Source organism: Oncorhynchus kisutch, linkage group LG6, assembly GCF_002021735.2.
Source record: "Oncorhynchus kisutch isolate 150728-3 linkage group LG6, Okis_V2, whole genome shotgun sequence".
In the NCBI taxonomy this organism is placed as follows: Eukaryota; Metazoa; Chordata; class Actinopteri; order Salmoniformes; family Salmonidae; genus Oncorhynchus; species Oncorhynchus kisutch.
In genome coordinates, this window is record NC_034179.2 from 62,449,873 (window position 1) to 62,466,504 (window position 16,632).

At 40.0% G+C, this 16,632-nt stretch overlaps 2 protein-coding genes across 4 annotated transcripts in view; one reads left to right on the top strand and one right to left on the bottom strand.

Moving 5' to 3' along the window:
• kcnc3a (potassium voltage-gated channel, Shaw-related subfamily, member 3a) overlaps positions 1–6,434 on the top strand; it is a 102,446-nt gene extending 96,012 nt beyond the window's left edge. For both annotated transcript variants that reach the window (XM_031827110.1, XM_031827111.1), the window contains one exon: positions 904–6,434. Coding sequence is in view for 1 of the 2 variants with exons in the window: in XM_031827111.1 (XP_031682971.1) it covers positions 904–917 (14 nt within the window). In the remaining variant the exon portion in view is untranslated. The remainder of the gene's footprint in view (positions 1–903) is intronic.
• LOC109893143 (apoptosis regulator BAX) lies at positions 2,376–16,630 on the bottom strand. 2 transcript variants are annotated; one of them, XM_031827113.1, is made up of 7 exons: positions 16,324–16,603; positions 16,129–16,159; positions 14,772–14,915; positions 11,882–12,046; positions 9,724–9,862; positions 9,517–9,621; positions 6,420–9,023 (listed from the first exon to the last, which is right to left on the bottom strand). In XM_031827113.1, the coding sequence occupies exons 4-7, from the start codon at positions 12,040–12,042 to the stop codon at positions 8,880–8,882; spliced, it is 549 nt and encodes a 182-aa protein (XP_031682973.1). In that variant the 5' UTR covers positions 12,043–12,046; positions 14,772–14,915; positions 16,129–16,159; positions 16,324–16,603; the 3' UTR covers positions 6,420–8,879. The 2 variants fall into 2 exon arrangements, with proteins under 2 accessions (XP_020341801.1, XP_031682973.1); XM_020486212.2 differs by lacking the exon at positions 14,772–14,915 and having other exon boundaries at positions 2,376–9,023; positions 16,324–16,630.
• Between the last annotated feature and the right edge of the window lie 2 nt (positions 16,631–16,632).

A 16,632-nucleotide genomic window follows, 5' to 3' on the forward strand; every position in this document is an offset into this window, starting at 1 on the left:
AAGGGATATTCAATGTCTTTTTTTCACCCATCTACCCATTTGGAAAACCTCCCTGGTCATAGTGCTTGAAATGTACTACTCGACTGTGGAATCTTACAGATAATTACCGCGATGAGGTAGTCATTCAAAAATCTTGTTAAACAATATTACTGCACACAGAGTGAGCCCATGCAACTTATTATATGACTTGTTAAGCAAATGTTTACTCCTGAACTTATTTAGGCTTGCCATAACAAAGGGTTTGAAGACATTTTAGTATTTCATTTTGAATTATTTTGTTTAAAAAAAAATGTAAACGTAATTCCACTTTGACATTATGGGGTATTGTGATGTCATTATGGGGTATTGTATGTAGGCCAACAAAATGTGGAAAAGTCAAGGGGTATGAATACTTTCTGAAGTGCTCTCAAGTCTTGGTCTGTGTTAAGCTAAACTAACATTCCTGGTGGGCTGTAGTCCTGTGTGGGAATGACCTCCAAAATCACTGACTCAGTCCTTTTGGCTGGAAAAGCACCCTATTGGACTATGACTAACCAAAGAATTAAGAGGTAGGTGAACACCAGCAGACTAAACAGCCCACAAGGACTGAAACCACCCACGCCAATTGTATTGGTCTTTCGTTTGCTTTATCCACTGTCGACCAGGTGAATCATTTGCTTTGAACAGTTGTACTCATCATAAGTAAACCCATCCAGTCATACAATCAAACACCTGGACTATAACTATTGAGAATGTTTAAATGAATTCAAACTCCCATTCAAGCTCATGTTAGGTTAATCGTATCAACTAAACTACCCTGGATCATGTAGGTTTTTAAACATCCAGTCGTAGCTGGTTGATATTTTAGGTTTGCTGGAACTTCCACTGATTCTTATCCTTGTTTCTCTCCTCTTTTTTTTCCAGTGTTGAGTTTCTAAAATTCCCCTTCCTGTCCAAGAAGAGGAACAACCATAGGACACAATTCACCCAGAGCTCCCTACTGGATTCACTGTGGGCTGGAGGAATACGTAACCGGAGAGAGAGAGAGAGAGAGAGAGAGAGGGAGAGAAAATAGGAGAGAGAGCGAGAGAAAGAAAGAGAACTGAAGGTGATGGTGATAATGGGCGGATGATAGAGGACAACGAGAGTCAAAGAGATTGTTCATCCCTCCGCACCAGAAGCATCCTTCGTTCCTGTGGACTCCTCAATCAGCACCATGCTGTAGAAAACAAACTCCAGACCAACATAACAGACTGAAACACATACCTTATGTCAGCATACTTTACCGTGTCTTATTATACTAAGTTTATTGACATTGAAATCCCAGACAAATTATAAAAGAAACAAACAATAGAACAGAATGCCCCTAGGAAAGAGCCAAAGAGTTATGGGACAGTAGGACATTGTTCCACAACTTGGTTGTCATCCTACTGTATCATAGGCAATGCATGCTCTTAACCACTGTCAAATGTTCCCTTAGACAAATGACATGTTACTGGCTCTCAGATACAGTATATTCAATTGTTTTTAAATCTTCCTATTTGGTACTTCAAAGATCGGACATACAGTACGGTAGGCAACATAAACAAACTGCTGCAGTGGTCTGAGATTACTCAACACAGTCAGTGTGGATGTGACTACAGAAAAGGCGAGCCAGGTGCTAGCCAATGGCAAAATACATTGAAATAACAGTCATTTTACTGCTTTGCAGCCAAACACTATGCAAAGCTAGGAGGCCGAATGACCATTGCGTCCAGTGACTCCTGAGTCGGCCCACTATGGTGACGCTACCTGCTTATGTAAAGTCAGTCACAGCTGTTGGACTGTTTTCAGTGATTGACAGCCCTTCTCTTACCCTCTCACAAGAGACACACTTCAGAAGATACTGAATGATGGACCACAATAGTAGAGCTACCAGTTATATAGTATACCAGGCCATTGGTCATTTCATAGAAACCTGCACATAGGTCTGACATACGATACACTCCCTGACTGACTGATGCTGACTCGTGTTGCATGAGAGAGGGTGTCGGCTGACCCTAACAGACCTACTCATCGACCACTTTGAAGGATTTGGGCCTAAAGAAAACCAGAGTGTGTGCACTGGAGAGTTGAGGAGGACGCCAAAGGAGAGAGACACTGGAAGCATGACCGCAATGCGTATGCCAAGAACGCCAGCGACTGCTGGGAAAACGAGGACATACGTTGCCCTCTCTTTCTCGCTCTCAATCGCTCCCTCTCTTTATCTCCAACCCTCTGCATCTCAGCATTGCTGCTCCTCCTCCGTAGCAAACTGCATGGCATGATCGAAAAAAAAACCTGAGGAACGAAACGTAGAGAACAAAAAGGATGGAGAGAGAGACCAGAGAGACTTTATTTTTTAAACCAAACAATCATAGTCACATCAACCTTTTTCAAAAAGATCCAATTGGTAACTATTTGCAAGTGTCGAGATAACAAACGGTCAACTGCACGTTGAGAGAGTGGCTTACTGTAAAGGTCTTTCTCCTTTCTGTAGAAAGGATGAAGGTCAAAGAGCACTGCACCCCTGGGGGGGGGGGGGGGAATCACAAGGAAGTGCGAGAAAAGAGCGGGAAGAGAGTGAACTTTGATAAACAATTCCGGGAAAAAAGTGAAAATGCATTTTTATTACTTTGTTTACCAGCATGACTATTCTGCATGAGTATACTTCTGCAAGCCCTAACCCCACCCCCCCTCCCTAAAAAAGAGGGGTAGGAATTGAAAAAAATGTACAAAATCGAGACGAAACAAAAAATATTTATGTTATATGCAACTCATTTTAAAAAAGAGCAGGATTATATTAAAAAAAAATCTATATTTTGTTTTGGGATAAAAAAAAGGAATAACGAAAAAAATATATAGGATTGCAAGATACACATTGAACAATGTTGTCTTGGACAAATAAGATAAACACACACCACAAAATCTACCAGAGATGAACTGTGCGAGGAACTTCCCCTGATACTACAACTACTCTACTACTACTTTGATGACAACTCTTCTCCCTCTCTGCTACTTCTTCTTCTACTGCTCTCACTCTCTGGTCCTACCGCCCTGATTGCGCCCCCTGCTGCCAATTCACTGTCTTCCACCCCACTGTCCATCCAGGTCCCCTCTCCACTGTCTTGTCTGCATAACTCTGTTTAGTTGGACTGTGCTCAGATCCAGTGGGTCATAATTACTAGGATCCAAACGGGCCGGGAACGGACTATACCTACACTTGTCTAACAAGTTTTCCGCTGCAAACCTGTTTGCTACGGTGTGCACCAATGAATACGACCATGTTGGACTCGGTTTTTTTGTTCTTTCAGTCTCGTGCTCAAGGTGGGAGATGGCAGCTTCACCACGGGACGCGGTTGTAGACTCTATAAGGTCTCGGCTAACTAAAGCAGTTTAGCGATACCTAGCAGAGATTAAACCTCACCCCGTCCCCAGGCTAAAAAACCCACTGCTCATTGGGAGAAAGTATCTGATCTGGTGAACGAGATTAGCGATGACCTAACACACAACAAATAACATGGATTGGATTGTGTAACCCAATAATACTGTAGCTCTGACCCTGTACTGTAGCTAGCACCTGTAGCACTGCGCTGACTGGCCATAGATAGCGCCATATTAGCTCAGCCCTGATATTGTAGCTATACAATGCGTAGCTTTGTGCTGCTATGACATAATGTACTGTAGGCATATCTCCCTGATTATGGGGATGGTGTATAACATGTCGTTGTGGCATTTAACCCCCAACTGCTGCTGGTGCCCCCGGCGTTGGTGAAGCAGCCATCTTTGCTCCATTTCCCAGGTGAGGATAGCATATTGGCCAGGAAAACTGCTGTTCAAAGATGCGTGAAGGGAACGCCAAAACTGTCTTATCTATTCTATTCTGTCATAATGAGCTTTGTTTGCGTTTCTGTTGATGAACAAAAGCTCTCGTTGACCTTCCACTACCCCTGCCTGTTTCGCAGTATGGCTGTATGCATCGCACCTGGGGGGGGGGGGGTCAAATACAATTTGGGTCACATTCATTTGCATATTGCTCGTTTTAGATTTTTGTCTCAAATGAGTGTTAACTTGTGTTCACTTCCCAAAACTGTTCCTTTGTTTTTGTTTCTTTATTTGTTATTAGGCAATGATGATGATTTTGATGATGTTCCAGAGAGGCTGGGGGCTAACTACTGAGAACTGAGCAACTAACTATGCAAGAGTTTGACTGTAGCATACGATTAACTTCAGTGTTTCATTGTGCCAAAGGAGTTCAGTGTGTTGGGTCTGTTTGTCTGTTGTGTGGGAGGGCAAGAATGGGGTAGGGTAAGGATGGAAAAAGGAGGCAGCTACTATATCTAGCATGGTGCATTGTTTACTGAAATGAGTGGGGGTTAAAGTAATTAGAATAGGGGCCCCCCTGAAGATCTCTGGAGTTTGCTACTCAGGATATGTCCCTGTACTCACAGTTTTCATTTGATACACTGGATCTCTGTCATTTATCACCTTATGTCTGATTCCTCCCCCTTTTCCTTCTCAACCCCATTCCTTTCACATTCATTCCTTCTCAACACCTGCCTACTCCTTCTCTCACTCTCTCCCTTTCCAAAAAAGTTTATTATGGCACGATGTAATGATTTGAAATGATAGAGATAAGTAACCATAGATTATGGAAGGACGCATCACTACTAGACATTTCATTCTGAAGATGGAAATGATTGTTTGTGAGGTAGAGAAGGAGAGGGATCGGGTGCAAGGTGGATGGGAAGAAGAGGAGATGGGCACAACTGGCTTAGATACAGATAAAGACAAGAGGTGAATGGATCATACCCCTCCCCCCCATCAACCTTCTGGTAGCACACCCCACACAGACACGTTAAATGGAAATGTAGACGTTCCATTTAAAATGTCGGGGGGGGGGGGGTCTAGTGTCAGAGCAATAATTTGTTCCAAACCCTCGATTTTGTGGGGGAGTCCAATGCCATTTACCTATACTTACTGTCAAAGCAAGCTTACCACCTGTAAAAAAGAAAAGAAAAAAAGGAACCTGTTAAATACTTTATTCTGTATTGTTTTCATCTTGATTTTAAAGCATGCATACACATCTAGTCTCTCTGAGTTTTGGGATGGGTTTTCACAAAACAGGTGGTGAATATACTGTGAATAACCGCCATCTTGTGTGAATGACTGTACTACCACTGTGTCAGTAGGAATGTGTGTGTGTGTGCTACCAGAAGACACGTTGTTCAGGTGGGGGTGTGTGTGATCCTCCTCCACGCCCACTTGAGAGGATTGATAGCTCAACACTTGCATAACTTTACTTGAAACCCAAATACAAAACATATCAAGAAAGGAGCAGAGTAAAGCCAGAAACCCCACTGTCATATATTCTTTCCCAGTCTTTCCTCCCTCTCATCCCCCTCTCTTTCTCTCCCTCCTCCACACATTTTTGAGGAAGAAGCTCTTTTTGCATCCTTGTTCTTGTGTTTTTCTAACATATTGTTTGAAGTTGAATTCTAATGCATGCGCGGGAGAGAAAAAAAAAGACGACTTAACTTATTTGTGAATGGCCAGAATGAAGTAACTCTCTTTTCGCCGGCAATCTCTGTCTTCCTCTTTCAGTCAGTGGTGAGATGATGGGGGGGAATATGCAAACTGAAACACTCTTTAAAAAAAAAAAGTCTATATCACTGTTTTATGTTCATTTTTTTGTTGTCATATTTTTTGTTTACTGCAGTGTGTGTGGCTTGACTGAATTGGTAGAAATACACTGGCTATCTTTCTATGTGTATTGCGCTTGGAAGGAAAGGGAGGTGAAATAGGCTCAGTTTCATGAGTCCGACATCTTTCCTAATACACATACAACCGTTTGGGAGATCTCAGCAGTGCTAGTAGCATTGTGCCAATCTGTCCATTCTGTTCCATTTGTACATGTCCCTCTGTCTTTTGCATCTGTACATCTCTATATATCATTCAGCCTGTCACTTCTTCTGTCTATAACAGTAGATGTATCTCTTATTCTACCCCTCTAGATACAGATACGTCAATATCGTTGTTTTCTGTTAGTTTTCCTTATTTGGTGTTTTGACTTAATTTCTTATAATTTGGTGCCTTGTTTACTCTTCTGTCTGATTCATGTTGTCGGTGATTTGTGTTATGAATTTTACATTTGAAAGAACATTGCACTACTAGCACCAATGCAGCTAATGTTTCTATTGGTCCTGCCAACTGTTGTGACTACATCGCCGCTAAGCGAATAAGGCACTGGGTGCAGCCATGCCACTTTCCTATCAGGGGAGAAAGAGAGGGAAGACAGAGACGGGAGAAGAGAAGGTTACTACAATAACACTGAATGGGGTTTATGCTATAAAGACTGATGCTGGATACAATTTTAATGTCATAACACAGAAAAAAATGAAATAATCAAGAACTGTATAAAATATATTTCAATGGAATGTTTATTATTTACCTTTTATATTTTTGAAATGTGTAAAGAAAAAATATGAATAAACAGTAATAATTTAACCAAGTTTGTGAAAAAAGAGACTTAAACACAGTTCTATTGTTAAAAGTATGAAAGTTTGAAAGTGAATGCTAATTAAACTTAAAAACTCTTCTCCATTACAGATAGGAAAATAAAACAAGAATAATGAAATGAAATACCCACAAAATTAACTGGAAAAAACAAATCCAATTTAAAGAGAAAACGTCAAAAACGCTATAAAAATATTAAAAGCTTATGCCAAAATTTTCTATTTGTGTCCTGTGCATTTTTTTGTACATTTAGCTAACAATTACTATCACGACTGATATTTTGGAGCTGACTGACTGACTCATGCTGAGGACTTTTAGGGGTAATAGTTAACATGATTATTGCAGAACAAACATCGTCAACTCATATTTATTTTGTTTATCCTAATAAAATGTCCCATTTAATACATTACATTCAAGTCAAACGTCCCAGACGTTTTTTTTTCTTATCAAAATACATGTTTCATACATTTTCATAAACTTTAAAAAAAGATTCAATCGGTATTCATGTGTTATTTCTGTATAATATTGTATTGAAAAATGACCTTTCTGTTAAAACCAATCACATAACATGATGCTTGGCTGTCTGTTATGCTTACACTCACACTTACATTCTCATTTCAGGCACAGATACCCTGGTCTAGCAGGATACCAACAAACATGATGATATACCCTTAAGGACAAAAACACATGATTTCACATGTGAAATTTCCACATTTTGCACATATAACATTTTATTTCACATGTGAAACCATGTGGTTTTGGAACACTTCATATGATATACATTTTTGTTGTTGCAGTTTCACATGTGAAAATCACATTTTCACATTTGAAATCATATTTACACGTGAAATAACTGTTCACATGTTGAGCTGAAATTTGCACATTTGAAAACAAAACAGACATGCGACCTCAGTTGTTCTCATGTGAAACCATTTGTTCACATGTATTCAATATACCACCCTTTCATATGTGAGAATATCATGTTTTCACCTCACATGTGAATTGCAGTTTCACATGTGAAAGACTTTCAAATGTTGTGAGGTGTAGTTTCATAGTATCACTTGTTGATATTTTGCAATTTCAATCACGTGTTGCTTTAACATGTAGTCACATGTTATCACATTAACTTCCCATAAGATCACATGTTAAACACGTGATCACGTGAAATTCATGTATTTTTTCCCCGTAAGGGTAGTGAGACAAAATGTACTGAGCTCTGCCCCAACACTTTGGTTTCATTAACTGTAGGTCAATATATACAGTGCCTTCAGAACGTATTCACACTCCTTTGTGATACATCCTGAATTTAAAAATGGATTACTTTGAGATTGTGTCATTGATCCACACACAATACCCCATAATTTCAAAAGTGGAATTATGCTTTTAGATTTTTTTTATACGAAGTAATAAAAAATGAAAAGCTGAAATGTCAAGTCAATAAGTATTCAACCCCTTTGTTATGGCAAGCCTAAATAAATTGTGCTTAACAAGTCCCATAATAAGTTGCATGGACTCATTGTGTGTGCAATAATGGTGTTTAAAACAGAATAATTTGCCACACCAACATTAGACAACTACACAGAAACCCCTAAAATGACTAAAATAAGTCAATTAAATCAAATGAGAGAAAAGTCAGATTAACTGATGACTAAAATAGCAGTGCAGATGACACTCTTTTGCTAAGTGCAGAGATGTATAGAGTATTTTGTGTAGATCATTGACAAAAAAAATGTATTAAATGTGGAAAAAGTCCAGGGGGTGTAATAACTTTTTGAAGGCACTGATAAAAAGGAGTTTTATTTTATTTAAGCCTTATTTTACCAGGTAAGTTTGACTGAGAACACGTTCTCATTTACAGCAACCACCTGGGGAACAGTTACAGGGGAGAGGAGGGGGGGGATGAATGAGCCAATTGTAAACTGGGGATGATTAGGTGACCGTGATGGTATGAGGGCCAGATTGGGAATTTAGCCAGGACACCAGGGTTAACACCCCTACTCTTACAATATGTGCCATGGGATCTTTACTGACCACAGAGAGTCAGGACATGTTTTAATGTCCAATCCAAAAGACAGCACCCTACACGGGGGAATGCCCCCAATCTTTGCACTGGGATCTCTCTTTTTTTTCTTCTTTTTTAAAATATTTTTTACCAGAGAAAAGATTGGAGAGCCAGTAGGAGCCAACACCACTTTCAGCAGCATCTGGTCATCTTATTTATCCTGAGCAAACCAGAAGGTAGGTAACTAATAATACATAGACTACGTAAACAAATGTATTTGTGTGTGTGTGCACGCCCACGTGTTTGCGTGTCATGTCACACAATTGCGTTTGAACCGGAGTGGAACTGTGTGTGTGTGTGTGTGTCAGGTCCTCCTGGCCAGTTTCCAGGTGATAACACTACCCAGTATGACACCTCCGAGGAAGACCAGGATGAACGCTGAGGACCAGGTGCTCATAGGGGACATCTTCTCCACCTGCACACGCGCCAGCTCAGTAAAACTGTTAATCTGGGTAGAGAAAGATGGGAGAGAAAGAGTGGGAACAAATAAAGATGAGGAGAGAGGGGAAGAAGAGAAAGAGGAGAAAGGAAAGGGGGGAGAAATACAATGGAGAGAAGAAAGAGGGCAGAAAGAAAGAGAAATCAATGACAATCCAAGTTCTGTTTTCTCTAACAATAGTTAAAACCACAATTTATTTTTATGTAACCTTTATTTAACTAGGGTTGTCAGTTAATAACAAATTCTTATTTACAATGACGGCCTACCCCGGCCAAGGCTTGGCCAATTGTGCACTGTCCTATGGGACTCCCAATCACAGCCGGATGTGATTCAATCCGGATTCGAACCAGACTGAATCTTGCACTGAGATGCAGTGCTTAGACCGCTGCGCCACTACTCTACAACCAATACCAAGTTTATATCAATATAGAATATTGCCAATTTGGTTTATTTTAATTACAAAAACACTTGTGAGCAGCCTCTGATGGTATCCATAGCTTACCCATCCTCCATGTTTCTGGATCCAATCCAGTAATTTGCTTCTGAAGTACTCCAGAGTCCACTTCAGAATGTCCTTCACTAACTGGGGGATATTAGCAATCACCACCTAACAGAGACGAAAAGAGTGATTTAAAACACACACACGCTCACTGATAGCTATTATTATTAGATGTACAGTACAAAGTAACAAAAACAATGTATAACATACCTTGACGGCTATCCTCCCTGCTACGTAAAACAGCACAGCAATTCTCTCCCAGGTGATTTGACTGTCCTCAAATACCTTTTCTACCAACTTCCAGTAGCTGGTCTGGCTGGTCATTTTCCCCACCATTCCATCTATCGCACTGGAGGTAGGGTAGGAATTAGACGACTGACTTAGACCTTTGTAAACTAACACACAGATAGATACACATACAGTACCAGTCAAAAGTTTGGTCACACCAAACAGCCACCCTTTTCCTTGATGACAGATTTGCACACTTGACATTCTCTCAACCATCTTCATGAGGTAGTCACCTGGAGTGCATTTCAATTAACAGGTGTGCCTTCTTAAGTTAATTTGTGGAATTTCTTTCCTACTTAATGCATTGAGCCAATCAGTTGTGTTGTGACAAGGGGAGGGGTATACAGAAGATAGCACTACTTGGTATTATGGCAAGAACAGCTCAAATAAGCAAAGAGAATCCACAGTCCATCATTACTTTAAGATATGAAGGTCAGTCAATACGGAACACTTCAAGAACTTTGAAAGTTTCTTCAAGTGCAGTCGCAAAAACCGTCAAGTGCTATGATGAAACTGGCTCTCATGATTACCGCCACAGGAAAGAAAGACCCAGAGTTACCTCTGCTGCAGAGGATAAGTTCATTAGAGTTACCAGCTTCAGAAATTGCAGCCCAAATAAATGAGTTCAAGTAACAGACATCTCAAAATCAACTGTTCAGATGAGTGTGTGTATAAGGCTTTCATGCACAAATTGCTGCAAAGAAACCACTACTAAAGTGGAAATGTGTCCTTTGGTCTGGAGTCCAAATTGGAAAGTTTTGGTTCCAACTGCCGTGTCTGTGAAACGCGGTGTGGGTGAACGGATGATCTCTGCAAGTTTATTTCCCACCGTAAAGCATGGAGGAGGAGGAGGGTGTGATGGTGTGGGGATGCTTTGCTGTCTGTGATTTATTTAGAATTCAAGGCACACTTAACCAGCATGGCTACCACAGCATTCTTCAGCGATACGCCATCCCATCTGTTTTGTGCTTAGTGGGACTATCATTTGTTTTTCAACAGGACAATGGCCCAACACACCTCCAGGCTGTGTAAGGGCTATTTTACCAAGAAGTAGGGTGATGGAGTGTTACATCAGATCACCTGGCCTCCACAATCACCCGACCTCAACCCAAATGAGATGGTTTGCGATAAGTCGGAACGCAGAGTGAAGGAAAAGCTGCCAACAAGTGCTCAGCATATGTGGGAACTCCTTCAATACTGTTGGATGCCAAGAGTGTGCAAAGCTGTCATCAAAGCAAAGGGTGGCTATTTGAAAAATCTCAAATATATTTTGATTTGTTTAACACTTCTTTGGTTACTACGTGACTCTGTATGAGGTATTTCAAAATGTTGATGTCTTCACTATTATTCAACAATGTAGAAAATAGTAAAAATAAAGAAAAACCCTTGAATGAGTAGGTGTTCTAAAACTCTTGACCGGTAGTGTACTCTAAATTCATATTTGTTTACCTACCCAGCAAACCAAAATTGGTTCCCAGAACATTCATTAGGCAAATGTTCTCATAACACAAAAATTGTCCAGTTGTGCTGATGATTATAGAGTGTTTGTATAAAACATTTGCCCGATGTTGCAAGAAAGTTCCCAGAATACATAAAGTTTTTGTTATTACATTACCTGGAAATCTAATGAGAACATTTGGGGAATGTCCTGTTGTGATTATTACAAATGTTGTGCACAACATTTTAGTGAATGTTAGGAGAACATTCCAACCTCCGAAAGGTTGCAAGTTCGAATCCCCGAGCTGACAAGGTACAAATCTGTCATTCTGCCCCTGAACAGGCAGTTAAGCCACTGTTCCTAGGCCGTCATTGAAAATAAGAATTTGTTCTTAACAGACTTGCCTAGTAAAATAAAGGTAAAATGAAAAAATAAAATTAATTTAAAAGATTTTCTGAAGAGTAAAAGGCTAATGTTAGATAACGCCCTAACTAGAACTTAATGTGATTCTTAGATAATGTTATTGGAATGTTCCCAGTTTGCTGGGTAGTCTTTGCATCAAGTTCATCAACGTAAATTCACAAGAAGAACAGTTTGAGAAATTGAACAGGTACTGTAAGACACAAAGCAATGGCAACTGACTCGTCCAGCTTCCCGTCCTTCTTGACGGCGTCTCCGATGGTCCGTATCATCATAGCTAGCTGTGACACAATCTTCTGCTCCTGATCACTCTCCACCTCCTGGGTTTTTGTGGAGACCACTACCGGAACGTCTGATGGCACCTCATCCAGCTGCTCCTGCATCACTCTGGGGATGAGAGAGCATTCTGGTCCAGAAACACTCCTTCTTAGAGAGCACATAGCTGGGGAGTGGGGCTGGGGCGGCAGGTAGCCTAGTGGTTCGAGCGTTGGACCAGTAACCGAAAGGTTGCTTGATCGACACCCACTTGCTGACCAGGTAAATATCTGTCGCTCTGCCCCTGAACAAGGCAGTTAACCCACTGTTCCTAGGATGTCATTGTAAATAAAAATGTGTTCTTAACGGACTTGCCTAGTTAAATTAAAAAAATTGCGTACTGTGTGTCAAACTAAACTACTGTTGTCACGACACACAGTTCTTCCTTGCACTTAGCTGATAATGTAGAGAATACATCATTTTTTGCTGTCTGTTTTGTCAATTCCCAACCCCATGGAAAGTGCACACACATACACATCCAAGCAAGAGGATGGAAGCAGCCAGTGGTATTAAGACCTTAAGTAAAAATACTTTAAAGTACTACTTAAGTAGATTTTGGGGGCATCTGTACTTTACTATTTATATTTTTGACAACTTTTACTTCACTACATTCCCAAAGAAAATAATGTACTTTTTACTTCCATTCAGACACTTTTCAAGAGAACATCCCTGGTTCTCTACTGCCTTTGATCTGGTGGACTCACTAAACACAAACGCTTTGCTTGTAAATGATGTCTATGTTAGTGTGCCCCTGGATATCTGTAAAAACAAAAAAATTTAAACACACAAATTGTGCCGTCTGGTTTGCTTAAAACCTGGTATGGCTGCTGTCCCCGTACAGGGACCAACATCAGGGGAAATTTCAGAGTGACAACTAAAAATAAAATTTCGTGACATTAAACATTCTTGAAAATGCAAGTGTCTTACACCCTTCAAAAGATTAGAATCTTGGTAATCAAACTACATTTTCCTATTTAAAATAGCTATTACAGAGAACAAATCCCATGCGTTTGTTTGAGAAGAGCAATCAAGAACAAACATTTTCCACCATGACAGTTTTTAGACTTTCACATCTTTCACATCTGCGCTTTTAACGGACCTCTGAGACTATCACAGTGCAGGTGCATTTATACGGAGACTTGATTACACACAGGTGGATTGTATTTATCATCATTAGTCATTTAGGTCAACATTGGATCATTCAGAGATCCTCACTGAACTTCTGGAGAGAGTTTGCTGCACTGAAAGTAAAGGGGCTGAATAATTTTGCACGCCCAATTTTTCAGTTTTTGATTTGTTAAAAAAGTTTGAAATATCCAATAAATGTCATTCCACTTCATGATTGTGTCCCACTTGTTGTTGATTCTTCACAAAAAAAATACAGTTTTATATCTTTATGTTTGAAGCCTGAAATGTGGCAAAAGGCCGCAAAGTTCAAGGGGGCCGAATACTTTCGCAAGGCACTGTATATATACACAACAATGGCCAGAGTTGAATGGAACACCTTAGTGACTGTTCCCTCTGCTCTATACAATCAATACATATCTGTTTATTTTATGTGATGATAAAAGGCTCATACAATACAAATCTTTTTTAAATGTTTTCTTTCACAGTGATGGCGACTCCGACTGGGAGGCCCCGGTGCCAAGCTGCCCGCTCTACCTGTGCCCCCAGTGGTGTTCATATGCCACAGTTCATTACTGCAGGCATGACTGTGCCTCAGAGCCAAAAGGGCACAGCATGGAGGCCTCGTTGTGTTCTGTGTCGCATGAAATGCACCACTTGTTCAGTTCGCCTCTGCTTTACATCAGAAAGAGACTGCTATGGGACATGGCACAGGTAGCAAAATATTATGACGAGGACTTCCAAGGGGTGTGTACTGGTTTTTTCAAAATATTTATTTTCTAATATTTTTTAAAACATTTTTCTGTGTGTGTGTGTTAGAATTGCTTTTTGATGTGTTGTATATAGTTATTTGCACTGCTGTATATAGTTATAGGTCATTTCACCAATTCGGCCACTTGGGTACATTTGGGCAACTTGTGTGGGACACCTGGGTGACTTCATGCTAAATGTCATGTAGCTCACCCATTCCTGAAGTTATCAGTCTCAAGCTTTAAATTATCTCCAGCATCCTATCTGACTGTGTGGCTATTCTAGTGCATGTGAAAGATGATACTACAACAATAAAAAACGTATGCTCTTTCTTTCTCTTTTCTTCCACCAGATCTACTGTGTTATATTCTCCTACATTCAATTAACATTTCCACAAACTTCAGAATGTTTCCATTCAAATGATACCAAGAATATGCATATCCTTGCCTCTGGGGCTGAGCTACAGGCAGTTAGATTTGGGTATGTCTTCAGGCGGAAATTGAGAACAAAGGGTTGCAGCCATAACAGGTTTTAATATAAGGAATTTGAAATTATTTATATTTTTACTTTTGAAACTTACAGTTGAAGTCGGAAGATTACATACACATAGATTGGAGTCATTAAAACTCATTTTCAACCACCCCACAAATGTCCTGTTAACAAACTATAGTTTTGGCAAGTCAGTTAGGACATCTACTTTGTGCCTGACAAGTAATTTTTCCAACATTTGTTTATAGACAGATTATTTCACTGTATCACAATTCCAGTATTTCAGAAGTTTACATACACTAAGTTGACAGTGCCTATAAACAGCTTGGAAAATTCTAGGAAAATATGTCATGGTTTTAGAAGCTTCTGATAGGCTAATTGACATCATTTGAGTCAATTGGAGGTGTACCTGTGGATGTATTTCAAGGCCTACCTTCAAACTCAGTGCTTCTTTGCTTGACATCATGGGAAAATCAAAAGAAATCAGCCAAGAACTCAGATTTTATTTTGTAGACCTCCACAAGTCTGGTTCATCCTTGGGAGCAATTTCCAAACAGCAAAGGACCATGTGAAGATTCTGGAGGAAACAGGTACAAAAGTATCCACAGTAAAACGAGTCCTATATCGACATAACCTGAAAGGCCGCTCGGCAAGGAAGAAGCTACTGCTCCAAAACCTCCATAAAAAAGACTATGGTTTGCAACTGCACATGGGGACAAAGATCGTACTTTTTTGAGAAATGTCCTCTGGTCTGATGAAACAAAAATAGAACTGTTTGGCTATAATGAGCATTGTTATGTTTGGAAGAAAATGGGGGAGGCTTGCAAGCCGAAGAACACTATCCCAACCATGAAGCACGGGGGTGGCAGCATCATGTTGTGGGGGTGCATTGCTGCAGGAGGGGCTGGTACACTTCACAAAATAGATGGCAACATGAGGAAGGAAAATTATCTGGATATATTGAAGCAACATCTCAAGACATCAGTCAGGAAGTTAAAGCTTGGTCACAAATGGGTCTTCCAAATGGACAATGACCCCAAGCATACTTCCAAAGTTGTGGAAAAATGGCTTAAGGACAACAAAGTCAAGGAATTGGAGTGGCCATCACAAAGCCCTGACCTCAATCCTATAGAAAACTTGTGGGCAGAACTGAAAAAGCGTGTGCGAGCAAGGAGGCCTACAAACCTGACTCAGTTACACCAGCTCTGGCAGGAGGAATGGGCTAAAATTCACCCAACTTATTGTGGGAAGTGTGTTGGAGGCTACCTGAAATGTTGGACCCAAGTTAAACAATTTAAAGGCAATGCTACCAAATAATAATTGAGTGTATGTAAACTTCTGACCCACTGGGAATGTGATGAAAGAAATAAAAGCTGAAATAAGTCCCTCAACTATTATTCTGACATTTCACATTCTTAAAATAAAGTGTTGATCCTAACTGACCTAAGACAAGAATATTTTACTAGGAGTAAATGTCAGGAATTGTGAAAAACTGAGTTAATGTATTTGGCTATGGTGTATGTAAACTTCTGACTTCAACTGTAAGTATATTTTAGCAATTGTATTTACTTTGATACTTAAGTATATTTAAAACCAAATACTTTACTCAAGTAGTATTTTACTGGGTGACTTTCACTTAGACATGAGTCATTTTCTATTACTGAAGTATGATAATTGGGTACTTGTCCCACCACTAGAAGCAGCACAGGGCCAGCCACAGCTTTACAGCTAGGTGTCTCGATATGATGCGTCTCTGGTTATTTTTGAGTATCTGTAAAAGTGAAACTCACCTATTCAGCAGGACCTCTCCTACTCTGTAATCTGTAGAACAAATAAAACATTTAACCAAAAGCAGCTTAGATCTAAACCACAAATAATTCTGAATGTAAAATAGAACAGAATCATGATAGCTAGCAATGACAATGTACTGATAACTTGGTAACATTGTTGCAGTGATGAGACATTGCACTGGCAGACATAGCTACCTGATGTCTCTGCACACGCCATTGGCAGTCCACACACAGCCAGAACGATACCTAGCTACTATCAACGTAACTTCAGAAAACTTGCAGTATCGTAATTGTAGTTCTTCTCTTATAACATAACACTATTCTAGCTCTATTTGACAGACGATAGTTGCTGCTGTTTTATCTATATTAAGAAAATATTACATTCCTTCGAGATAATATGCAGAATCTACAAGCGCAAGAAATAAGAAAGACCAAAAGACGGTTAGAAGACCAGACAGCAAAACGAAAGTGGATAGCAGCGACCAGAGACAATCGGCGCATGCG